This window comes from Oncorhynchus kisutch, linkage group LG4 (assembly GCF_002021735.2).
Source record: "Oncorhynchus kisutch isolate 150728-3 linkage group LG4, Okis_V2, whole genome shotgun sequence".
NCBI classification, from domain to species: Eukaryota; Metazoa; Chordata; class Actinopteri; order Salmoniformes; family Salmonidae; genus Oncorhynchus; species Oncorhynchus kisutch.
This window is the reverse complement of record NC_034177.2, coordinates 35,241,748-35,268,314: the sequence shown is the minus strand read 5'-3', so window position 1 is coordinate 35,268,314 and position 26,567 is coordinate 35,241,748. Positions and strand designations below refer to the sequence as shown.

The 26,567-nt window shown below is 43.0% G+C and overlaps 2 protein-coding genes across 5 annotated transcripts in view; one reads left to right on the top strand and one right to left on the bottom strand.

Annotated features, from left to right (window-relative positions):
- The window catches only part of cax2 (cation/H+ exchanger protein 2), a 24,624-nt gene extending 10,970 nt beyond the window's left edge, over positions 1-13,654 (top strand). The window contains exons 6-20 of the mRNA XM_020480904.2: positions 2,415-2,476; positions 2,860-3,024; positions 3,918-4,109; positions 4,339-4,438; positions 4,555-4,696; positions 6,337-6,520; positions 6,687-6,786; positions 6,977-7,101; positions 7,784-7,821; positions 7,966-8,078; positions 8,164-8,309; positions 8,480-8,574; positions 8,741-8,819; positions 9,199-9,307; positions 9,606-13,654. Of these exons, the coding sequence (XP_020336493.1) occupies positions 2,415-2,476; positions 2,860-3,024; positions 3,918-4,109; positions 4,339-4,438; positions 4,555-4,696; positions 6,337-6,520; positions 6,687-6,786; positions 6,977-7,101; positions 7,784-7,821; positions 7,966-8,078; positions 8,164-8,309; positions 8,480-8,574; positions 8,741-8,819; positions 9,199-9,307; positions 9,606-9,679 (1,724 nt within the window). The 3' untranslated portion in view covers positions 9,680-13,654. The remainder of the gene's footprint in view (positions 1-2,414; positions 2,477-2,859; positions 3,025-3,917; positions 4,110-4,338; positions 4,439-4,554; positions 4,697-6,336; positions 6,521-6,686; positions 6,787-6,976; positions 7,102-7,783; positions 7,822-7,965; positions 8,079-8,163; positions 8,310-8,479; positions 8,575-8,740; positions 8,820-9,198; positions 9,308-9,605) is intronic.
- Positions 11,248-26,567, bottom strand: LOC109889466 (kelch domain-containing protein 10). Of its 4 annotated transcripts, XM_020480909.2 has the most exons (10): positions 26,320-26,565; positions 25,288-25,380; positions 22,964-23,185; positions 22,664-22,818; positions 19,163-19,311; positions 18,990-19,074; positions 18,834-18,900; positions 18,706-18,753; positions 14,299-14,438; positions 11,248-14,217 (listed from the first exon to the last, which is right to left on the bottom strand). In XM_020480909.2, the coding sequence occupies exons 1-10, from the start codon at positions 26,411-26,413 to the stop codon at positions 14,008-14,010; spliced, it is 1,263 nt and encodes a 420-aa protein (XP_020336498.1). In that variant the 5' UTR covers positions 26,414-26,565; the 3' UTR covers positions 11,248-14,007. The 4 variants fall into 4 exon arrangements, with proteins under 4 accessions (XP_020336498.1, XP_020336496.1, XP_020336500.1 ...); XM_020480907.2 differs by having other exon boundaries at positions 11,248-14,438; positions 26,320-26,567; XM_020480911.2 differs by lacking the exon at positions 25,288-25,380.

Here is a 26,567-nt window from a genome sequence, read left to right as displayed (position 1 = left end):
CCTTAACCAACAATGTTTTAAGAATTTTAAAGAAAAAATGGATAAGTTCAAAAAATAGAAAATAAAAGTAACAAATAATTAAACAGCAGTAGTAAAACTGCGAGGCTATATACAGGGGGCTATATACAGGGGGCTATATACAGGGGGCTATATACAGGGGGCTATATACAGGGGGCTATATACAGGGGGCTATATACAGGGGGTACAGGTACAGAGTCAATGTGGAGGGGCACCGGCTAGTTGAGGTAATTGAGGTAATATGTACATGTAGGTAGAGTTAAAAATGACTATGCCTAGATAATAAACAGAGAGTAGCAGCAGCGTAGCCCTTTGATTAGCTGTTCAGGAGTCTTATGGCTTGGGGGTAGAAGCTGTTAATAAGCCTCTTGGACCTAGACTTGGAGCTCCGGTACCGCTTGCCGTGCGGTAGCAGAGACAACAGTCTATGATTAGGGTGGCTGGAGTCGTTGACCATTTTTAGGGCCTTCCTCTGACACCGCCTGGTATAGAGGTCTTGGATGGCAGGAAACTTGCCTCCTGTGATGTACTGGGTCGTTCGTACGCACTACCCTCTGTCGTGCCTTGCCGTGGATGGCTGAGCAGTTGCCATACCAGGCAGTGATGCAACCAGTCAGGATGCTCTCAATGGTGCAGCTGTAGAACCTTTTGAGGATCTAAAGACCCATGCCAAATCTTTTCAGTCTGCTGAGGGAGAATAGGCTTTGTCGTGCCCTATTCACGACTGTCTTAGTGTGTTTGGACCATGATTGTTTGTTGGTAATGTGGACACCAAAGAATTTGAAGCTCTCAACCTGCACCACTACAGCCCCTTCGATGAGAATGGGGGCATGCTCAGTCCTCCTTTTCCTGTAGTCCACAATCATCTCCTTTGTCTTGATCACGTTGAGGGAGAGGTTGTTGTCCTGGTAGCACACGGCCAGGTCTCTGACCTCCTCCCTGTAGGCTGTCTCATCATTGTCGGTGATCAGGCCTACCACTGTTGTGTCATCGGCAAACTTGATGATGGTGTTGGAGTCGTGCCTGGCCATGCAGTCATGGAAGTACAGGAGGGGACTGAGTACACACCCCTCAGCGGCCCCCATGTTGAGGATCAGCGTGGCGGATGTGTTGTTACCTACCTTTACCACCTGGGGGGGGGGGGGGTGGCAGTCAGGAAGTCCAGGATCCAGTTGCATAGGGAGGTGTTTAGTCCCAGGGTCCTTAGCTTAGTGATGAGCTTTGAGGGCACTATGGTGTTGACTACAGCTCAACGTTCAATGAATAGCATTCTCACATAGGTGTTTCTTTTGTCCATGTGGGAAAGGGCAGTGTTGAGTGCAATAGAGATTGCATCATCTATGTATCTGTTATGGCGGTATGCAAATTAGAGTGGGTTTCTGGGATAATGGTGTTGATGTGAGCCATGACCAGCCGTTCAAAGCACGTCATGGCTACAGACGTGAGAGGTTGGTAGTCATTTAGGCAGGTTACCTTAGTGTTCTTGGGTACAGGCACTATGGGAGTCTGCTTGAAACATGTTTGTATGTTGGTATTAGGTGTAAAATGTCAGTGAAGACACTTGCCAGCTGGTCAGCACATGCTCGGAGTACACGTCCTGGTAATCCATCTGTCCCTGCGGCCTTGTGAATGTTGACCTGTTTAAAGGTCTTACTCACATCGGAGAGTGTGATCACACAGTCGTCCAGAACAGCTGATGCTCTCATACATGTTTCAGTGTTATTTTCCTCTAAGTAATTTAGCTCGTCTGGTCGGCTCGTGTCACTGGGCACCGCACGGCTGTGCTTCCCTTTGTAGCCTTAGATTTCATTCACCAGCTGTTGTTTCCAAATACACATAGACCCCCACCCCTTGTCTTACCAGAGGCCATTGTTCTATCCTGCCGAAAAAGCTTACAACCTGCCAGCTGAATGTTATTCATGTCGTCGTTCAGCCACAACTTGGTGAATCATAAGATATTACAGTTTTTTATGTTCCGTTGGTAGGATGTAGGTGCTCATAGCTCGTATATTTTATTATCCAATGATTGTACATCTGAAGTAAATCCTTCCCGTCCGACTCATGAAAGAAAAAGTATTCCTCCAGTATTGGGTGAGTAATCACTGTCCTGAACTAGAAGCTCTTTTCAGTCATAAGACACGGTGGCAGAAACATTATGTACAAAATAAGTTACAAATAACGCAAAAAAACACACACAACAGCACAATTGGTTAGGGAATCATAAAACGGCAGCCATTATTTTCGATAATCAATTTTCGATTATCAATTGAATTGGTGGACTCCAATCTGAGATGAAACCTTTGTATCTTGTGGAGGGTGGGATTATCACATACTGCCATCCTAACATATGATTCCTTTAGAAATGATTGGGTCTCTCTCGCTCTCTCTGCTTTTAGGGAAGATGTGCTGGAAGTTGTCTTGGTATTTCTTATGGCCATTTGGGAAGTCCATACAGGAGGTACAGTAATATGTGTTTTGTCCATCACGTTGCTTCCACTGGAAAAGATCAGTTTAGAGGAAGTCAGTTAAAACTGTTAAGATACACCACATCTGTTTCAGCTCCTGTCTTCACTTCCTGTCTGTTTGTCTGTGGTTGCTGTGTAGCAGAAGTCCCTGTTTCCTTTCCCCACCACAAGCCATTAAAGGCAAATGTCCAGAACAATCATGTAGACTTAAAGGTCTATGTTATCGAAGCATATAAAATAGCTAGAATACAGCTAGATTGTTGAACATTGTTGAACATGTGATGACTTATAGGGCAAAGATTAGACAGACAGACGGATAATGTCCTCTAAGAGAATGAATGTGTCTGGGCTAAACTCTCTTGTGTTCCCCCTCTAGTTGGGAGGAGGTGTAGAGAGGTGCTGTGGTAGGTTCCCCCACTGTGAGGCCATCCCAGAGGATGTGGAGGACAATGAGGACACTTCTCCCATCCTCCTGCCATCACCCACTGAAGAGCCCATCCCAGACCTGCTACAGGGGCCACCGCAGCACAAGCCCTACTGGGTAAGAGTCTGATGTGTGATGCGGGGGCTTGTATAAAGTTGCGGACAAATATGTTGACACCCAGGCACTTTTCTTAAATAATTCCCAATATCTACTAAAATACAATATAACAAACTTTTGATCACCACACCTTGAATTTTCAACATTGCAGAACCAATTGTATTTTTCTGAACTTAAGTTTACACATTTGATTTAGAAAATAAAGACAAATGGCATGGACAATAGTATTGGCACGCCGGCGCTAGTACTTGGTGGCGCAGCCTTTGGCCAAGATAACTGTGGAGACAAACGCTTCTTGTAGTCGTCAATGAACTTGCAGTACCTTTCTGCTAACCTTTCATGTTTGTTTACTTTTTCTTGACGCACACATTTTTTGTGGTCACCCTCCCTTCACATTTCCCACTGTCAATTGTGAATGATAATTATTCAAGTTTTACTGGTGAAACGTCCACGCAGCACCTGTATACAGTAGCATAGCCTACCTGTGTTTAGTTTCAATCAAAGCACGTATTTTGCCTGTTGAGTTTTGGTCACATGAGAACATTTCGACCCTTCGCACAATCATCCTAAAATCTCGTAAGGATTGGGGTGGTGTCTTTTTGTCTTAGAGTAACTTTATACTATGCTACTATATTCGGCTCTGTTGTGTAGAATGCTATCATTATGGGATATTGCAGACATTGATTCAGCTTTGATCTAACTTTATTAAACAAGCACCATTCGCCATGAGTAGCCTGTTATCTACGAGTAGAGCAGAGACTGTGCGTAAAGTAGAGTGTCATGCGCAGAAGTTTCGAGACCTTTAGCTGTCGGGAAGAGGGGTTTAGAAAGGTTGGATCTGCAGCCACTCCGTGTGATGTATACCTTCTATCTGTCTCCTCTATCCTATGTAGCACCGTGTGAGCACGTATGTGTGGCTGCTGTTGGGTTATCCTTTGCTGGCTGTGGTTCACTCCCTGGCCTGCCTGATCTCCTGGCTGCTGGTGTTCACCATTCCCGTGGCCAAGATGAATGCCCGGACCCTGGCCTCCATCCTCCTCATGCCCCCTGAGAACCTCTCGGTCTCCACCTGCTCAAAGAGGAAGGTAGGGGCAGGGCAGGCAGACAGGGCGCTGATAATTTAATCATTTAAGCCAGGTATAGCCAGATCTCCTCCTTGGGAGCTGGCTATGCAGGCTTTTGTTCCAACCCTGCTGGAACACACCTGTTTTAGAAAATCTAAGGCCCTGATCAAATGAATAAGATTGTCTGGATTAGTTCTCAGTAAAGAAGCCATGTATTATCACTAACTGTAATATCCTGTATGACTTCCAGCCTCAGGGTTGTGAGACTCGAGCGCTGCTGTGCTCCTACCACGCAGTCAACTGGTATTACTACAAATACACTGTGGATGGGATCAATGTGTTTGCTGTCAGTATCCTTTATCATAAGGCCTATAGTGTTGGGGCCAAAAGGACTAGGCCGGGGTTGTTTTTGGACCTGTCATTTGATTGACATTTTACATGTTGAATTCCTTAGTCCCTTCATCAGACCTCCTTCCCCTGGTGATAGTGTCCCTGGTGATTGGCTATGTAGATAAAGGAAACCAGTTTGCCAGCTCTGAGGTCAAGTTTGCCACAGCAGTCGGCTCCATCATTCCTCTGTCCTACTACATCGGCATGGGCATCGCCAGGTCAGCACACGCACTCACACACAAATACTGTAGGGGAGAGTGGGGTATGTTGAGCCACCCTTGTTTCTTGGAAACCATATGCAAAATGAACAATTTGACCAAAATATTTGGGAAGAGGTCATCATTTCATGGAGTCTGTGAAGGAAGAAACCACGTGGAAAAAGTGGTAAACAGTTGTGTCCAAAAGAAACAGATTTTCACCAAGTCAAATGAATTTATTGTGTTGAGGTTTCGTGATGCTTGTATATAAACAAAAGTAGAGATTGTTCTATACATCATTTGGGGTCTCTTTAAGCGTCAATATGAGGTCCTAAACCTAGCATGAAAGTACATCCCTGTAGCCGTGTGGGCTAATAGTAAAAATGTTTGCCTTGGGGTAAGTTGAGCCAATGTAAGAGTTTTCTTCCCAGGTGTCATTATCACTGGGATATGAGGTAACAACAGGGCCTGTGTTAAGTGTTTAAAAGAGTACAAAGTGAATTTAGGCGTTAAGCCTGTGTTAAAAGATGCTTAACAACCATATCAGTCCGCTGAGACCCCAGCAAAAATGGTCTTTCATGTATCTAACTTTCTATCAGCTGCATGTCCAGCTCTTATATTTATCCTCACAGTGAAGTTTTACAATTCTATTTTCAGGACAACCAGGACTACAAGTAGAACACAACACAATTTGATATTAAACAGTTGCATTCGTGAGTTATATTGACAAATGAGTGCTGTAAGTACAGCAATTGTTTGCTCCTTTGGAAATGAATATACAACTAGTCCGTGACATCTCTGTGGAGTTTGTGACAGCAACTATGTGAGCTTATTACAGTATATGTGTCCTGGGATTTCCTGTGATCTTCTATGTAGAAGAACCCCTCACCTTCTAACGACTCTTGTGAGCAAAACATGTTACCTGTTTGTGAGAGTCTCAGCTTTTCATGGTTAGCTTTTAATGCTTTGTAGCTCAAACCATTCACTCTACAGATGTTTTTGTAAAAAAGACCCGGGCCCGGTCTAGCTCAGCCCCCATTAATGGTCAGTATCTACGGATGCAGAAGAAATTGATTGATCCAATGGTACAACCCATAAGTATGTATGTAGCGCATGCACACTATGTTTAAAAGGGGTTAGAAGTCTAAAACACGCTGGTGTTACAGTGGGACTCATTGGGTTCAAATGATTCAAAGACAAAAAAGCTATTTTGATTGTGTTTAATGGTGTTTGGGAAATGAGGATATACATGTTTTCAAAAAGGCAGTGATAATATTTCATTCGGTACAGAAATGTGTAGCTAGCAAAACCCGGGGTAAATTGTGCCAAGAGACAACTTTTTTTGGACAAGCTATGTTTTCAAGACTGTAATGTTTACATGAATTCTGATTTATTTCCAGGGATACACAGCATCCTGACAGATATCTTTGTTAGAATGGAAACTATATTTCCCTTGACAGATTGATGCTGAATGAAAAACAATGGCTCATCTTACCCCACTCTCCCCTACATATTCCCATAAACAAACATGCATACAGTACATGTATACTTGAGGAGCAAACATGACTAGGAATACTCGTATTACCCTTTATTTTAAAGCTGACTAAAAACAATTGGCCACAACAAAGTCATATGAACAATGCCCCTTATCCCTTCTGCAGTATCTCTGCCCAGAGCAACTTTGCGGTGGGGGCGGTGGTGAATGCGACCTTTGGCTCCATCACAGAGATGACCTTCTATATCACGGCCCTGCTGAGGGGTCACCGCGCTGGTAATGCCTGTCTGCAGGAGATAGTTAAATCTGCCCTCACCGGCACACTGCTGGGCTGCATCCTCTTCATCCCTGTGAGTCACACACACACACACACACACACACACACACACACACACACACACACACACACACACACACACACACTGAAATGTAATACGTCTCTTTTTCCTTATTCCTCTTTTTTGCTTACTCCTCCCCCAACCACCCATTCCTGCTCACCCTTTCTTACCTCTCTAGGGGATCTGTATGATCATAGGAGGGCTGAGACACAGGGAGCAGAGGTTTAACAGTCGTTCAGCTGGGGTCAGTTCTGCCTTGCTCTTCATCTCTGTGGGAGGTGAGTCCAGACCTCCTCACCACCAACTCCTCCCTTCGTCCTTACTCCTCACCCCGTATCCAAGACCTTCAACTCTAAACCACAACTCACCTCTAACCCCTAACTCCTTTCTCACCCCGTACCCAAGACCCACATATCCTCAAAAAGGTTGTATTCCCCTGGCTTACCTCTCCTCATCCTGTCTCTGTAGGTGTGTTTGCCCCCACGCTGTTCTCTAAGGCGTATGGGAACCTGGTGTGTGACAACTGCACCAATTCCACAGGGGACAACACCACCAGCGGGTCCTTCGCCTGCCGCAACTGTCACTACGACCTGGTCAATAACGCTTAGTCATGCTCAATCATCAACAGACACAGAGTCAAACTGTTACGCTCAATCATCAACAGACACACAGTCAAACTGTTACGCTCAATCATCAACAGACACACAGTCAAACTGTAACGTTCAATCATCAACAGACACACAGTCAAACTGTAACGTTCAATCATCAACAGACACACAGTCAAACTGTAACGTTCATTCATCAACAGACACACAGTCAAACTGTAACGTTGAATCATCAACAGACACACAGTCAAACTGTACCGTTCAATCATCAACAGACACACAGTCAAACTGTAACGTTCAATCATCAACAGACACACAGTCAAATTGTAACGTTCAATCATCAACAGACACACAGTCAAACTGTAAATCAACAGACACACAGTCAAAATGTAACTTTCAATCATCAACAGACACACAGTCAAACTGTAACATTCAATCATCAACAGACACACAGTCAAACTGTTACGTTCAATCATCAACAGACACACAGTCAAACTGTAACATTCAATCATCAACAGACACACAGTCAAACTGTAACATTCAATCATCAACAGACACACAGTCAAACTGTAATTTCGCAAAGTAACAGAAACACTGTTCTGTATAGTACTGTATCAGTCGTGTGGCACTGAGTATTTCACCTGATGATATATTGTCATCTTACCAACAGAGTGAGAACAACTACACCTTGTTCCACAGCCACATCCAGTGAGTGTTGAGAGGTTCTGCTCCAAATTATTAGTACTTTTTTTGTAACTTGATGATCTTAGTGAATATTAAAAATATATATACTTTTGTAAAGAATTGTGATACTCATCTTTATTTGTGTGTGTATTTGTGTGTGTGTCTCAGGCCACTGGTGTACACGGTCTCCTTCCTTCTGCCTGTTGCTTACATCATTGGTTTAATCTTCACACTGAAGACACACTCACACATCTACGACATTCACGTTGGCGAGGGACATGGTAAGGGTAAAATACACACACACACACAGTTATAAACTATATAAGTAACAGCCATCCATAACTGTGTGTTTATGTGTGTCTGCAGTGACCGGCCACCATGGTGCAGTTGTCCACTGGTCTCGGTGGAGAGCTCTGGCCATCCTCATCATAGCCACTCTACTGATGTCAGCCTGTGCTGATGTCACCACTGAACACATCCAGCCCATACTGAGTCAGCCCAATATCTCACAGGTACACACACACACACACACACACCACACCACACCACACACACACCACACACACACACACCACACACACACACACACCACACCACACCACACGGTTGTCTTGTCATCATAATGATCTCCCTATAGCTCCCTCTCCTCTCAACCCTCACTCTCCCTCTCGTTGTTCATCAGTACTTCATAGGAGTAACCGTGCTGGCCATGGTACCTGAGATCCCGGAGATTGTCAACGGGATCCAGTTTGCCCTTCAGAACAACATCAGTCTGAGGTGGGTCCTCACTAACAGAGGTCATGAACAGTTGTTTTTCCTAACCACATGATCTGATGGGGTAAAAACTGCAATGGTGACCTGTTGGTTAGCAGGAATTCTCTGACTGAAACAAGTGTTTGATGGGGAGTGACTGACTGCTCCTCTGTTGTGTTGCTTTTCCCAGCCTGGAGGTGGGCAGCTGCATCGCTGTACAGGTCTGCATGCTCCAGATCCCCCTGCTTGTTTTATTCAACGCCTTCTACGTAAGACACTACCCCTTGACTGTACCTGTCACTAGATAACTAATCAATAATACAAGTCCAGTTGAGAAAGGAAACACCATGTAGCAGGAGCAGAACCTGGTCAGATTAAATGGAGCTCCAACTAAGGTAGGCGTGATTGTTACTAAAGTAGCACCTAATTGGTGCACTCTCAGCTGATGTCAGCTAAGGCGGGCACTCGGATTCCCTTTCTGAATTGGCTTCGCTTAAATTTTCATGGATGGATTTTTTTAGATGTTTTTTTTCATTTGATTTGTCAACTCACCCAAAGACCATAGTTATACCATGGTAGACTATAGAAAATAAATATGTTGATGGTAAAAACAGACAAGTCATTTCCTGTGTGTGTGTGTTATGACAGGATGTGGGCTTTGTGCTAATATTCTGTGACCTGCATCTGTGGGCCAGCATCTTCAGCGTGGTCCTCGTCAACTACATCTTCATGGATGGCAAATCGGACTACTTCCAAGGTAAGGCGTGACTGGAGGGTTTGCCTCAGAGCGATCCATCCCAACCTGTATGCCTGACTGTTTCTGCATCAGCCAACGTGGCATTGTAAACAACAGTGTTGTTCAATGCAGAAACAGTCAGCTACACTGTACACAGGCTAGGCTAATCAATTAACACGTTGAAATGATCATCGATCCAACCAAATCATCCTTGTCCATCTGTTGCCGGTCATCGTAGGATATTGATTATTTGAGCATGATAGAGAACTGCCCTCTAGTGGATTAAGTGTTTAATTGGACAGTTTTCTCCTCTGGTCAGGCACTGCTCTGGTGGTGGTCTACCTCATCCTCCTGGCATCCTACTTCTTCGCTCCATCGCCAGCTGGCTGCTGAGGGACTAATCTGAGCATCATCTCGTTACCTTTTATGTCAGACTAAGTTGCATTCAATATGTTTTGTGTTTTTTTTACTTAGTTAAGTTATTTATGGAATTGAATATTGTGTGCAGACTGCTAGAGAACATCTAGAAATTTCTCTGGACTGCGGTTCAAAAACAATTCTAACAGTTGGTGAAACATTTCAGTGTTGAACACTGTAGTGTCCGCACAGTCTCACAACTCCAGCTAACAACATATATACTGTAATCCTCCTGTTCCACGCTACATTTAGTCACTCATCTGTTTCTGTCAAATCAGAATCTACATATTTTCTTAGAACCACTTCTCTGAATTTACTGATTTTACACACCAACCAAACCTTAGTACCGTACTACTTTGCTCTTTAATATTATTGCTTTTATAACCATCACTGAGAATGTTCAATAGAAGCTATGCAAACTGGAGGACAACATTCAACTGTCAAAGAGCAATGATTAGTCGGTGTAGGGTTTGGTAAACTTTACACTGGACCTCTCTCCCTGTCTTAGGTTTGTTTTTATTTTTGTACTTGTTTGAAAACCCCTAGGGTGTTTTCAGCCACCTCTGTAAAGAAGGTATTTTTGTACATTTAAAATGTGTTTAGAAGATGTCAAACTTATTTTGTCAATGCTAAAAGTATTTTAATGCAAAGGAATAAATACATTTAATAGCCAAATGTGTGGGTGTTTAACGAGCCACGGTTGATTTGACGATAAATCATTCTGAAAGACTTTAAGGATTTGAAAATGTCAAAGGGCCTATCCAGACTTCCAGATCACTATGGTTAATGGAACCTTTTTGAAACGTCAGCCACTTCACTTGTCAAAAGTCTGTCATCCACCCGACCCAAGCATGACAATTATCAAAGTTGGACTTTTTCCTGCATTACAAAATGTATTTTTTACAATCAGATTAATAAAGCACTTTTGTGGGGAAAAGTCAATCGGAGTGGCTAGGCCTGGCCATGGGTTGCGCCCCTGCCCAGTTATGTTCGATCCATAGATTAGGGCCTAATGATTTTTATTTCAATTCACTTGTTTCCTTATGAACTCAGTTTGTGTACATTTTTCAGAACACTTTAAATCTAGACAGAAATACTTAATTTCATCAGCTGTCCGGGTAGTTGGTCTCAGACAATCCTGCTGGGGAAGAAGACAGATGTGGAAGTCCTGGGCTGGCGTGGTTACACATGGACAGAAGTTGTGAGGTCGGTCGAACATACAGCCAAATTCTCAACCTGTGAGGCGGCTTATGGTAGAGAAATGAACATTCAATTCAGTCAACAGCTCTGGTGGACATTTCTACAGTCAGCCTGCCAACTGCACGCTCCCTCAACTTGAGACATCTGAGCATTGTTTTGTGACAAAATTGCACATTTCAGAGTGGCCTTTGTAAAGGTGCACCTGTGTAATGATCATGAAATCAGCTTCTTGATACGCCACATGTCAAGTGGGTGGAGTATTTTGTCAAAGGAGAAATGCTCACTAACAGGGATGTAAACAAATGTGTGCACAACATTTGAGAGAAACACTTTTTGTGCCTATGGGACATTTCTGGGATCTTTTATTTCAGCTCATGAAACATGGGACCAACACTTTACATGTTGCATTTATATTTTTGTTCAGTATAATAAAGTCAAAACAAGTTGTGTTTGAAAGGGAGTCAGTTAAATACATAGTACCTGGATTTTCAGGCCAAATAATACACCGGTCAAACAACGTTTTTAAAAAGTGCTTACAGTACATTTATTGATTCAAACAATTAAATAAAAAAACCTAAATGGAGTCATGACAGCATCATGATTGCCTTTAATTGTGCAGAGTCGGGTTGTTTGTCCATCCACATTCAGTACAGCGTGTGTAAAGTGACTACATTCACAGGTTGACATGGAGTTCCAAAATCTATTCCATAGATTACCAACAAAACAATAGACCACTGGGTGCAGTGTCTCATTCAGAAGCCCACAGTTTCCCAAAAATTAGAGTTATAGCAAAGGAACATTTCCCAGTCCAAAATCAACCCTTAGGCACTATCCCTTGATACTTCTCATGATCCTAAAAGATGTGAGTGGGTGTAAGAAACATGTCAGAAGCCAACGCTAGTCTTCCAGATCTACAAGTAGTAGCCAGGGGGCAAGAGGATTGGCATTGATTTCAGACTGAGCACCTGTGTTCTGTGCAGAAACTATAGTATAAAAAAGGAGGACCAGAGGTGACATGTGAGTTACATGCTATCAGTCTAACTGACAGGGAAAATGTGTGGGATATTAGAGATTAAACCCAACATTGTTGAAAAGTTAAAAAGGCAGAGTCGTGATTTCATTGGTTTTTCCACCAGATACATCTCCAGTTTGGTTTAATGTTAAAATGACCTGAAGACACTGGTGCACATCTTTAAAAGCAAAAATAGGATAAATGCAGAAGGGGGTAGCTGCAGCCCAATATGACGCCCGGAGTATGGGTGAGTGGGCGCGTGGAAAGGATAGTAGCGCTCTGCTATTAGGTTACACCAGAGTTTCCTGGGGACCCCAAGAGGTGCACATTGTGGTTTTTGCCGCAGCGCTACACAGCTGATTCAAATAAATCAACAAATGATGATTTGGTTATTTGAGTCAGCCGTGTAGTGCTGGAGCAATACAAGACCGGGTGCACTAGTCATTCGCACTGGCTTAAACTGACAGGCAAAACAGTCGAGTGGCAACAAATCTGCCCAATTAGCTGATTCACTTTCCATACACCCACTCCTTTCGACACACCCACACTCCAGTCACCATATTGGGCTGCACCATACCAAATGAGTCTATACATAGTCTGTCCAACCAAATTCACAAGTTAAGGGTTCACTATGCGTGATCGACATTCAGAAACCCAAATAAAAATAACTAATGGACAGAATGGTTTGACCAAAGGTCAGTAAACAGAATAAGTGGAAGGAGGACAACATTAAAAGATGAGCCAGTCAATGGCTCATATTAGTAAAGCATGGGGGAACAGACTGGTGGAGGGCTATATGGACATTTCCATATTGTCAGTGACTAGGAGTAAAGTTAAAAGCCATGCTTCAGGAACACATGCGTGGTAAAAGGAGAGAACTCTACACAACCAATACAGTTGTCACACTGGAAAAAATGATCTGAAAAGGCACTAAATGAAATAAATGGCGAGCACTTTTCACTTTGGAGCTACAGTACAGTTTCACACCGCTCCCCGCTGTGTGTGTGATCAGTGTGTCTAAGAAGTTGTAAGACTCAGGTTCTAGAGAATCACAGTGCTGTCACAGGGGGTTCACATAGTCACACTGACTCAAGAGGTGAAGTATACCGAACAAGATTTGCCCTGTCTGTCCTAAATCAATGCCTTGCCCCACCATCCTTCTAGATGAGACCAATTCATACATAGCAGCAGCTGTTTCTTTACCAGTGGGCTTCCTTACAGAAAACAAGACACCATGTCTATCAGCATCATGTACCTGGTCTGTCTCCCACAGGAACCTATACATCACAGTATCAAAAGAGACAAATTAAAATGTCCCTTTCGGCATTAAGGAAATAAACCACTGAGTTTAAAGTTTCCGCTATTCCCTTTTGAACAGCATGTGTGTGGTGGGTAGTGGGAGGAATAATGAGTAGAGTTAAGGGCTCTCCATAGTGGTTTTCAGTCTACGGAGCTACGTTTGCGTCACGTTCAAAAAATTCAGCAGCACAAAAAAAAGAATACGTAATACTACGTAGAGAGCTAAGCAAACTAACCTCCATCGGCTACGTTACAGATCTTTTGCCTAGACTGTAGAGCCCTTTGAAACAATACTCACGATAACGGGTATGATTAGTGTGGTCAGCTGCATGCAAACACATAAAAGGGTGAAATAAGTAGCATTCAGTGAACTCCCAAGTTCTACTAAAACTCCTCTCCTAGTTGCTCGCCTAGTTAAGCCATGGCTAATGGAATATGAAGGCAAACAAACCCTGAAATACACCAGGTCCCAGGGACTCCAACACAAATTTCAAACATTCCACTTGGGATTTCAAACTCAGTCAAAGTGCACACATTAAAAACTTTATTTTTTTAAAAGGCATCCAATGTTTGAGGATGACCTGACGTTATGTCCACAATATACATCGCTTCTCATCCCTCAGTCCATTCCCAGATATGCCAACACACCTGTTCATTGTTCCATTGGCCATTCAGTCCCTCTGCTCAGTGGTGGCAGGAAAGGGAGTCAACTCAGTTCCATCCACAATCCGTTGGCCTTCACCGCTGTCCTTGCTTTGACCTGTTCCCACGTCAGCCGTGAGGGCATGGTGGTCTACTTGAGGCGCTGGATGAGGGTGTGTGTGAGGCCCAGGCTGAGAAGCTGCAGGGAGGAGAGCTGAGCCAGGCGAGGGAAGGCCTTGAGCAGCCTCTCCCAGGTCAGCTCCAGCAGGCTGGGCACCACTAGCCACACCTTGTACAGAGACCCAGTCCTCCTGTTCTCTGACATGTTCACCACTCCACCATGCACATACATACAGCCAGCCTGGGAGAGGAGAGGGAGGAGAGAGAGACGTGATTGAAAATCGTACATCCAGAAAAGTGTGCGTGTGTGTGATGTACTGACCGGTGTGACTGCAGCACAGTGGAAGTAAGCCGGCTCAGGCATGACGGTGGGTAGCTTGGTCCACTGGAAGGTCTGCAGGTTGATCTTCCACAGGTCAGCTAGGATCAGCTCCCCGTTGTAACCCCCACATAGAAACACCTCTGAGGGGGGAGAGAGGGATGAACACTGACACACAGTCCATAGCCCAGACTAGGGAAGCAAAGGGACAGTACGTTATTGGTCACTTTCAAAGTTTATCCGGTAAACTACCAGAATTTTGGTAATGTGTACTTCAGATTATCACATTTATGCAATTATTTATGGCCCTGTGTGTGGCCTTATCACATGTAAAATACACTGAGTGAACAAAACATTAAGACATCTGCTCTATCATGACACAATGACCAGGTGAAAGCTATGATCCCTTATTGATGTCACCTGTTAAATCCACTTCAATCAGTGTAGATGAAGAGGAGACAGGTTCAAGAAGTGTTTTTAAGCCTTGAGGCATGGATTGTGTGCGGGCACCATTCAGAGGGTGAACGGGCAAGACAAAAGATTTAAGTGCCTTTGAACAGGGGTATGGTAGTAGGTGCCAGGCGCAGCGGTTTGTGTCAAGAAATGCAATGCTACTGGGTTTTTCACACTCAACAGTTTCCAGTGTGTATCAAGAATGGTCCACCACCCAAACGACATCCAGCCAACTTGACAGCTATGGGAAGCATTGGTTTGGCACCCCCTCTGGCTCGTGTGGTGGGGGAGACCTTCGTGGGCTATTCTCAGCCTTGTCTCAGGGTAGTAAGTTGGTGGTCTGTAGATATCCCTCTAGTGGTGTGAGGGCAATGCTTTGGCAAAGTGGGTGGGGTTATATCCTGCCTGGTTGGCCCTGTCCGTTGGTATCGTCACAGTGTCCCCCAACCCACCAGTCTCAGCCTCCAGTATCTAGGCTGCAATAGTTTGTGTGCTGGGGAACTAGAGTCTGTCTGTTATATCTGGTGTAATTCTCCTGTCTTACCTAGTGTCGTGTGAGAATTTAAGTATGCTCCCACTAATTCTCTCTCGAGGATGTGAGCCGTAAGATCATGCCTCAGGACTACCTGGCCTGATGACTCCTGGCTGTCCCCAGTCCACCTGGTCGTGCTGCTGCTCCAGTTTCAACTGTTCTGCCTGTGGCTATGGAACCCTGACCTGTTTACCGGACGTGCTACTGGTCTCGGACCTGCTATTTGACTACCACACATGCTGTCTCGACCTCTGAATCCGAATGTATCAAATAAGATTTAAAAATAAAATGACAAAGCTGTAAAACATTATCTTAAATATAAAACATCAATTTAGTGAATACCATTGTGTTTAACATGGTTTTAGCATGAAATATCCTTTTTTTAATACATCTTTAATGTATATGTTTTGGTGCCAAACTGGTGGAAGTTCTGAAGTCCAGAGTTGGAGTTAATTTTAAATTCCATGATTGATTTGATGCTTTTCATTAGCCTATTTTCTCGTGAACCAAAAGCCTATCCCCTAGAAACTAAATGCACAGTATGGACACATAAAAAATATATACTATATCATGCCTTTAGAAAGTATTCATATCCCTGGACTCATATCCCTGGACAGCCTGAATTCTGAATGGATTAAATAGATTTTTCCCCTCACCCATTTACTTACACGCACAATACCCCATAATGGCTGTTGATCATTGCTAGACAGCCATTTAAGTCTTGCCATAGATTTAAGCGTATTTACAGTAACAGTCAAAAGTTTGGACACACCTACTCATTCAAGGGTTTCTTTATTTTGACTATTTTCTACATTGTAGAATAACAGTGAAGACAAACTATGATATAACATATGGAATCATGTAGCAACCAAAAGTGTACATTTTATATTTGGGATTCTTCAAAGTAGCCACCCTTTGCTTTGACAGTTTTGCAAACTCTTGACATTATCTTAACCAGCTTCACCTGGAATGCTTTTCCAACAGTCTTGAAGGAGTTCCCACATATGCTGAGCACTTGTTGGCTGCTTTTCCTTCACTCAACTCATCCCAATTGGGTTGAAGTCAGGTGATTGTGGAGGCCAGGCCATCTGATGCAGCACTCCGTCACTCTCCCAGGTCAATTAGCCCTTACACAGCCTGGAGGTAAGTTTTGGGTCATTGTCCTGTTGAAAAACAAATGATGGTGGGACTAAGCGCAAACCAGATGGGATGGCATATCACTGCAGAATGCTGTGGTAGCCATGCTGGTTAAGTGTGCCTTGAATTCTAAATCAATCACAGACAGTGTCACCAGAAAAGCACACCCACACAATCACACCTCCTCCTCTTTGCTTCACGCTGGGAACCACACATGCGGAGAGCATCTGTTCACCTACTCTGCGTCTCAAAGACACAATTAATACCAAAAATCTCAAATTTGGAATCATCAGACCAAAGGACTATTTTCCACCAGTCTAATATCCATTGTTCATGTTTCTTGGCCCAAGTAAGTCTCTTCTTATTATTGGTGTCCTTTAATAGTGGTTTCTTGCAGCAATTTGACCATGAAGGCTTGATTCATGCAGTCTCCTCTGAACAGTTGATGTTGAGATGTGTCTGCTATTTGAACTATGTGAAGCGTTTATTTGGTCTGCAATTTGAGGCTGGTAACTAATTACCTTGTCCTCTGCAGCATAAGTAACTCAGGTTCTTCCTTTCCTGTAGCGGTAGTCATGAGAGCCAGTATCATCATAGTGCTTGATGGTTTTTGCAACTGCACTTGAAGAAACTTTCAAAGTGCTTGACATTTTCCATATTGACTGACCTTCATGTCTTAAAGTTGTTGTTTCTCTTTGCTTATTTGAGCTGTTTTTGCCATATTATGGACTTGGTCTTTTAGCAAATAGGGCTACCTCCCTACCTTGTCATAACACAACTGATCGGCTCAAACGCATTGAAGAAATTCCACAAATTAACAAGACATACCTGTTAATTGAAATGCATTCCAGGTGACTACCTCATGAAGCTGGTTGAGAGAACGCCAAGAGTGTGCAAAGCTGTCAAGGAAAAGGGGGGCTAATATATTTTGATAAATGTAACACTTTTGGTTATTACATGATTCCAGTTGTTATTTCATAGTGTTGATGTCTTCACTATTATTCTACAAAGTAGAAAATAGTACAAATAAAGAAAAACCCTGGAATAAGTAGGTATGTCCAAACTTTTGGCTGGTACTGTAAGTTAAACTGTAACTAGGCCACTTGGGAACATTTAATGCCATCTTTGTAAGCAACTCTATTGTACATTTGGGTTATTAGGTTTATTGTTATTAGGTTTATTGCTGAAAGCTGAATTGGTCTCCCAACAGGTTTTCCTCTAGGATTTTGCCTGTGCTTAGCTCTATTCCGTTTCTTTTTATCCTAAAAACATCTTAGTCCTTGCCGATGACAAGCATACCCATAACATGATGCAGCCACCACCATGCTTAGAAATATGAAGAAAGGTACTCAGTGGCATTGTGTTTGCTACAAACATAAGGCTTTGTATTCAGGACAATTTTTTTGCAGTTTTACTTTAGTGCCTTATTGTAACAGGATGCATGTTTTGGAATATTTTTATTCTGTACAGCCTTCCTTCTTCACTGTCATTTATGTTAGTATTGTGGAGTAACTACAGCATTACCTCCCATAAAGTCACTATTGGCCTCACGGTGAAATCTCTGAGAGGTTGGTTTCCTTCCTTTCCGGCAACTAAGTTAGGAATGGCGTCTGTATCTTTGTAGTGACTGGGTGTATTGATACACAATCCAAAGTGTCATTAAAAACTACATCATGCTCAAAGGGATATTCAATGCCTGCTTTTTATTTCTACCCATCTAACAATAGGTGCTGTTCTTTGCGAGGCACTGGAAAACCTCCCTGGTCTTGAATCTGTGTTTAAAATTCATTGCTTGACTGAGGGACCTTACAGATGTATGTGTGAGGTAGTTTTTCGAAAATCATGTTACGCACTATTATTGCACACAGAGTGAGTTCATGCAACTTATTATGGGACTTTAGCACATTTTCACTCCTGAACTTATTTAGGGTTGCCATAACAAAGGAGTTGAATACTTATTGATGAAATACATCTCAGCTTTTCATTGTTAATTAATTTGTACAATTTCTAAAACACATAATTCCACTTTGACATTATGAGGTATTGTGTGTAGGCCAGTAACAAAATCTCAATTGAATCCAATTAAAATTCAGGATGTGGAAAAAGGTCAAGGGGTGAGAATAGTTTCTGAAGGCACTACATAGGATTTAAAATCATTTTTGCAAGTTAATCAAGTATAAATTACCAAAGTTACCATAAATTACCTGCTATTTACCAATATTACTGAAAATTAACCCTAGCCTGGACACACAGAGCTGATTCCTAGTAAACAGACGTAAAGTTCTTACCCTGCCTGACCTGGACACAACTGTGACACCGTCGTGCTGCAGGATACCCTGACAACAACAGAACACACATCAGTTTACAGGCGTGCACAGTAATGTGTATATGAACAGTAGACCCTTATGCAACCAACCTATTTTTTCATGAGGTTTCGTGATAATCTCCTCCCAGGAGTTAGTCTCTAGGTTGTAGGCATGTATCTGAGGGGGGAACAGAACGTAAACCCCCATGCTAAAATATGTCAGTAAAACAACCACCTTACATAGTGTTCTCTCATCCTGTACTGTACTTTGTCTAGGGGATATGATGTCCAGGAAGTCCCGCCTCCTAGGATGTATATTCTCTGTCCATCATGGGCCACCTCATGTCTGTACCTGAAAGAGAGATTAAGATGTGTGTGTGTGTGGGCGGGCAGGGGGGGGGGAGAACTACCAGAAGATTAAGAGGTGAGGGGTGACTGACCTTTCCTCTGGCAGGTCTGTAGGGGGGTTGTTGGGCTTGAGGTGGGTCCACTCCCTGGTAGTCAGGTCCAGCCTGTGTAGGTCTGTGCTGTAGACGTAGCCTGTCGTCCCTCCAAACACATACAGATAGCCATTAATGATGGCCATGGCCTGGAAGGAGGGAGGGAGGAATGAGGGAGAGAGCATGGTTGTGGGGAATGTCCTTACGGTCAAGTGATTTGTTACATACAGTAGGACAGACTAACAATGTAAATAATTGTGTCAGTTATTTACTTTGACCGAGCCAATCTTTTCAGATCAGAGGTTAGGAAAGACAAAGGAAGGAAGTCATATATAGTGCATTTGGAAAGTATTCAGACTAGAGGGCGAACGATTCTGATTTTTACCGATTATTGGAGGACCAAAAAAGCCGATACCAATTAAAAATCGGCCGTTTTTTTAAACTGTATTTGTAATAATGACAATTACAAAAATACTGAATGAATACATCAATAAAATCAATTTAGCCTCAAATAAATAATGAAACATGTTCAATTTGGTTTAAATAATGCAAAAACAAAGTGTTGGAGAAGAATGTAAGTGCAATATGTGCCATGTAAGAAAGCTAACGTTTAAGTTACTTGCTCAGAACATGAGAACATATGAAAGCTGGTGGTTCCTTTTAACATGAGTCTTCAATATTCCCAGGTAAGAAGTTTTAGGTTGTAGTTATTATAGGAATTATAGGACTATTTCTCTCTATACCATTTGTATTTCATTAACCTTTGATTATTGGATGTTCTTATAGGCACTTTAGTATTGCCAGGGTAACAATATAGCTTCCGTCCCTCTCCTCGCTCCTCCCTGGGCTCGACCATGAACACGTCGACAACAGCCACCCTCGAAGCAACTTTACCCATGCAGAGCAAGGTGAACAACCACTCTAAGTCTCAGAGCGAGTGACATTTGAAACGCTATTAGTGCGCACCCCGCTAACTAGCTAGCCATTTCACATCGGTTACACCAGCCTAATCTCGCGAGTTGATAGGCTTGAAGTCATAAACAACTGCTGGCAAACGCACGAAAGTGCTGTTTGAATGAATGCTTACGAGCCTGCTGGTGCCTACCATCGCTCAGTCAGACTGCTCTATCAAATCATAGACTTAGTAAAAACATGATAACACACAGAAATACGAGCCTTAGGTCATTAATATGGTCGAATCAGGCCCAAACTGCTGCCTAAACACTGACTCTGCGTGCAATGAACGCAAGAGAAGTGACACAATTTCACCTGGTTAATATTGCCTGCTAACCTGGATTTCTTTTAGCTAAATATGCAGGTTTAAAAATATATACTTCTGTGTATTGATTTTAAGAAAAGGCATTGATGTTTATGGTTAGGAACACATTGGAGCAACGACAGTCCTTTTTCACGAATACGCACCGCATCGATTATATGCAACGCTGGACACGCTTGATAAACTAGTAATATCAACAACCATGTGTAGTTAACTAGTGATTATGATTGATTGAAATCTTATAAAAAACAAAGTTTAATGTTAGCTAGCATCTTACCTTGGCTTCTTACTGCATTCGTGTGACAGGCAGGCTCCTCGTGGAGTGCAATATAATCAGGTAGTTAGAGCGTTGGACTAGTTAACTGTAAGGTTGCAAGATTGAATCCCCCGAGCTGACAAGGTAAAAATCAGTTGTTCTGCCCCTGAACGAGGCAGTTAACCCACCGTTCCTAGGCCGTCTTTGAAAATAAGAAAGTTAACAGACTTGCCTAGTTAAATAAAGATGTTAAAAAATATATATATATTTTTTTAAATCAGCGAAATCGGTGTCCAAAAATACAGATTTCCGATTGTTATGAAAACTTGAAATCGGCCCTAATTAAATCGGTCGACCTCTAATTCAGATCCCTTAACTTTTTCCACATTTTGTTACGTTTCAGACATCCTAAGATTGAGGATTTGTATTTAATCAATCTACACCCACAATACCCCAGAGTGACAAAGCAAATATGTTTCTCAATTCCTTTCCAAATTTATTAAAAATTAACATCAATACCTTATTTACGTAAGCATTCAGACCCTTTGATATGAGACTCAAAATTGAGTTCAGATGCATTTTGTTTCCATTGATCATCTTTGAGATGTTTCTACAACTTGATTTGACTCCACATGTGGTAAATTCAATTGATTGGACATGATTTGGAAAGGCACACACCTGTCTATGTAAGGTCCTACAGTTGACAGTGCATGTCAGAGCAAAAACCAAGCCATGTGGTCGAAGGAATTGTCCGTAGAGTTCCGAGACAGGATTGTGTCAAGGTACAGATCTGTGGAAGGGTACCAAAAGATTTCTGCAGCATTGAACGGCCCCAGGAAGACATAGAAAAATGGAAGAAGTTTGGAACCACCAAGACTCTTTCTAGAACTGGCCGCAGGGCCAAACTGAGCAATCGGAGAGAATGGTCACTCTGACGGAGCTCTAGAGTTCCTCTGTGGAGATGGTTGTCCTTCTAGAAGGTTCTCCCATCTCTGCAGCACTCCACCAATCAGGCCTTTATGGTAGAGTTGCCAGATGGAAACCACTGCTCAGTAAAAAGGCACAGGACAGCCCGCTTGGAGTTTGCCAAAACGCACCTGAAGACTCCCAGACCATGAGAAACAAGATTCTCTGGTCTGATGAAATCAAGATTGAACTCTTTGGCCTGAATGCCAAGAGTCAAGTCTGGAGGTAACATGGCACCATCCCTACAGTGAAGCAAGTTGGTGGTGGTATCGTGATGTTTTTCAGCAGCAGGGACTGAGAGAGTAGTCAGGATCGAGGAAAGATAAACAGAGCAAAGCACTGAGATCCTTGATGAAAACCTGCTCTAGGGCGCTCAGGAACTCAGACTGAGGGAAAGGTTCACCTTCCAACAGGTCAACAACCCTAAGCACAAAGCCAAGACAATGCAGGAGTGGCTTTGGGACATTTCTCTGAATGTCCTTGAGTGGCCCAGCCAGAGCCTGGAATTGAACCCGATCGAACATCTCTGGAGAGACCTCAAAATAACTGTGCAGCGACGCTCCCCATCCAACCTGACAGAGCTTGAGAGGATCTGCAGAGAAGAATGGGAGAAATTCCACAAATACAGGTGTTCCAAGCTTGTAGCATCATACCCAAGAAGACTGGAGGCTGTAATCGCTGCCAAAGGTGCATCAACAAAGTAAAGGCTCTGAATAATTACATAAATGTTTGTTTTGTATTTGTAATAAATTTGCTAACATTACTAAAATGTTTTTGCTTTATCATTATAGGGCATTGGGTGTAGATTAAAGAGGGGAAAAAAGCCATTTAATCAATTTTAGAATAAGGCTGTAACATAAAATGTACAAAGTAAATGGTTCTGAATACTTTCTGAATGCACTGTAGGAGTAATGGAAAATGCCACAGCCCAGGTTAACTCTCTACAGACCACACGATGCGTCAGTGGGACAGCACAGGTGGTCAACAGATGAGAGCTCTTTACCTGCCCGTAGATTCGGTTGGGTTTCTTCCCTCGGCAGTTGAGCAGTTTCCAGCGTTTGTAGTGAACATTGCAGACATGGACGTCATTCCCGTTGCTTTCTCCAAAAGGAATCCCAGTGCCCCCAAACACCAATAGATTGTTGCCGTGTAAGACAGCTGAGACACACAGAGAAAAACACTAAACAAACTGTTCAACGGTCTGTTCTCAGTCTGACCAGGAACGGATAATAATGGTTAAGCAAGTTCATTTTGCGTCGATGGGTACATAAAAGGACAGCCAATCTTCAACTTAATCCCTTACCTGACATGGAAGCCAGCTCGGTGGGCATGTAGCCCTCTGTGTGGACCTGTTGCCAGGTAGCCGTGGCGAAGTGAAACCTCCACAGCTCCCTGAAAAGAGGGTAGTCCTCGTTCTCCGAGCCACCTGCCTCCTCAAAGTCAGGATTGTATCCTCCAAACACATACAGGTTGGCATTGTCTGCCACACACCGGTGCCCGCTGCGGGCCGGGGGGGCACAGTGACCTGAGGGGGAGGTGAGTAAAGAGTGGGGTTTCATGGATGGAAGAGGGAGCAAGGGTGAGAGAAGGAGACAGGGTTACAGGGGAATTGTCCTTCCTCTTGCACTTCTTTAGTGCCCTTTGTGGATCTCTGCGATATCTTTAAGCAATAGCGCCACCTTTTCTCTTTCTGCCATATGGTTTTCACCTATTTAGTCCAGCCAGATTCATGAGGGCAGGAACAACAGAGCAGAAGGGGCCGTTATTTGGAATGGAGCCTGAAACATTGTCTAGATTTCAATCTAAAACACGTATCCTACCCTTGTTGACTTGACCGCCACTACATGATTTGCATGGGCTGAAAAGCCATAGATGTGTAGGCCTAGTCTGTTATTTCCCCGCTGTGTGTCACAGACAGCCGATCTAGAGACATAAATGAGTATAATAAAATGCAGTGAAGTAATCCAGGGGGTTTCCATCAGATTTCCACCCAGAGCCATTATGTAATCTGCTGCACAGATTACCAAGAACATGGCTGCATAAACAGACCGCTTTCAACAAGCAAATGCTAAAACATTTCTGATTATTTAAGAATCTAGATAAATAGGCCTAGCCATCACATAAGCAAGCATGTGGTTAAAGTACTCCCTATATGACAGGCTTAGGAGAAAGTCTGCATGTTAAATGAATAACGAGCCATATCTTATTGACATTCTTCGTAACATTTCCACTGTGGAGGTGGTGGAGTTCACTGTGTGTACTGATTAAATGTCCAGGCATCAGTATGATGAGCTTTGAGTAAACAGCCAAGGACTAAACAACAGCCCTATGGAATCATTGAGCCTCAAGATATTTTGTTGTTGAAAAGACCAGAGGAATGTTTTTAGTGGAATAACAGATCAAATAGTCAAGTGGATCTACTTTCAGACACTGAGGAAAATAGGAGGCACAGGTCAAGGGCTCTACACTGACGTTCTAATTTATGAGCCTACGTTGAAAAATTTAGGAGCACAATTTTTTTTCTTCGAAGTAACAAGCTATTTTCTTTGTAGTAATGGTGCAAGCATGACGGTCATGATTCTGCGCTCAGTGTATTCTCCATGGCACTCAGAGGCAGTGGTACAGTGAAGTCATCATTGTAACCATTATCATTTGGGTGATTTTTTTTCTTCTCCTAGGCGCACAGAGGTCAATTGCTTCCTATAACAATTATGCCAATCGTTATAGGAGCAACAACATGACCGACTCACAGAAAGAAAAATAGAACAGAGAAAGCGAGACCTCAGAACACTCCATGACAAACGTACATCCAAACCCAGAGACACTGAGGGCGAGAAAGCCTCCCTGGGTCCAATAAAGAAAGCTGAAGAGGATGAGTGACAAGAGGAAGGGAGGAACCAGGGCCAATCAGAGTAAGAGAGACTCTTGCTAAGAGGGATAAAAGTGATAAGAGAACAGGAAGGAAGAGAAGAGGTGGAGTGGACCGAGAACCATTACAAGGGAGAGGAAGAGGCTGTTTAGATAGGAAGAGAGGAGGAAGAGAGAAGGAAGCAGAGTGGTACAAGTGGATTTCCTTGAGTCATGGGGAAATGAGAGGAGGGAGAAGAGAAGCACTGCAGACTGGACAAGGGAGTGAGAGAGGAGGTGGAAGAGCAGATAGGACATTTGTGCTTGACCAACTGTAGGAGACATAGTTGCCATTGAGGGGATTCCATTAATGCCCCGTTCTGGCCAACATCAGCTCAAAACAAAAATGACGTACAGTAGGTGGAATATGTGGAGTAATATGTAAGAATGTGTATTTCTATGAAAAAATGATTGAGCTTGATAAATCTGCATGCTTAATCTGCGTTCCCAATGAAACCTAGTTTGAAAATTCAAACATATATTTCATGGAAAAGAGATGTTTCTGAACGATGCTTCATGATGCCTTGTTGACAAGATGATCAAGTGGCGCTGATTACTGTTCAATTTTAGCAATGGCGCACCCTGCTATCCCTGTTCAACCCGGGCCAGCTTAAATTGAATCCCTCATTCTTTAGTCTGAGGGCACTAGAGTTGCGTTAGCATTGGTCGGTGAAGAGAGAGGTGGTCTTGGCTGCAGTCTCGGGTGTTACAGTTACCCACCTTCTCTCAGAAACCTATTAGGGATGCGGAAGTTGGGGCACGAAGGGGAGAAGATCCGCCGAGCCTGAAGCCATCTTACTCTCTTCTTAGAGCCTGCCAGTCATCACCGACCACAATCACCAGCCATGATACAGACATGTGCACACACAGACACAATTAGCGGAGAACAAAACCACAAAAACATTACAAAAGCAGACAGACCAACATTCCACCCCAAACATAGGCTTTTGGTGGAGTTCAGTTCAAGCCTGCTTAGTGTCTAACCAAATAGGCTAGACAAGTGGCTTGTCCATTGTTGTATGACAAACACACACAGGTACCCTAATATTTATATATTTCTTAATTACATTATTTTACTTTAGATTTGTGTGTACTGTTAAACACTACTGCACTGTTGGAGCTAGGAACACAAGCATTTCGCTACACCCGCAATAACAGCTGCTATATATGTGTATGTAACCAATAAAATGTGATTTGAGAGAGAGAGAGAGAGACACAGCCTTGGTGGTGAAGCTATCACATAAGTGGCTGACACTACCCAGCCACTCAGTATCTAGAGTATCTTTGACTCGAGTCAAAGATAATTTTCCAACCTTACATCAGTACGTGAGTTGTTTCAAAACTGTAGTTGCCACTGATTGGTCAATACTACAATATTTCCTATGGAAATACATTTAGATCTACTCAGCAAAGTCAGTAGTACAAATGACTGGCAATGGATTGCACAGAGGGAAAATGTATGCTTCCCACCATTAGTCAGTCTTCTTTGCATGACAGTTGACTTCCGTATCAAGCTGCGCTAACGTTAGTTAACGTTAGCTGGCTAAAATACTTGGTTAAAGTCCAAGCTAAAGTTAATCGCCTGTCTCTAATATTGTAATTCGAAGATATGCCTTCCTAAACAATTACACTGACTCTTTTTTTGTTGATTGCCCGTCAGTCAGTTACTTTAGCTAGCTAACTAATTCTAGCTAGGTAGTTTTACATGGATAGCAGCTAGATAGAAAAATAACAGTTCAGCTAGCTACAAACCTGAGTCTCTGATGGGAGGCCTCCCCGACAGTTTCTCGAATTTGTTGAGTTGATACAAGCCGCGACTACATTCACCATCTTCAACAGAGGACATTTTAAAAAGGTAACTAACAGTAAATAACAACTTTCATCGATTGAAATTATGTCGCAACAAACCGTGATAAGGACAAAAAAAAAAACTAAACACCAGTTCGCTAGACATGCATCCACGTCAACTTGAAACGTCGTCCACGCCAGATGAAATACTC

What these genes read in the sequence shown, in the direction of transcription:
- LOC109889466 (XM_020480907.2), bottom strand. Translation starts at nt 26,413, where the DNA reads ATGTCCTCTGTTGAAGATGGTGAATGTAGTCGCGGCTTGTATCAACTC. An exon ending in GCCTCCCATCAGAGACTCAG is followed by an intron (nt 25,381 to 26,319) that starts GTTTGTAGCTAG and finishes GATGACTGGCAG; the next exon opens with GCTCTAAGAAGAGAGTAAGA. An exon ending in CGAGCTGGCTTCCATGTCAG is followed by an intron (nt 22,819 to 22,963) that starts GTAAGGGATTAA and finishes TGTGTGTCTCAG; the next exon opens with CTGTCTTACACGGCAACAAT.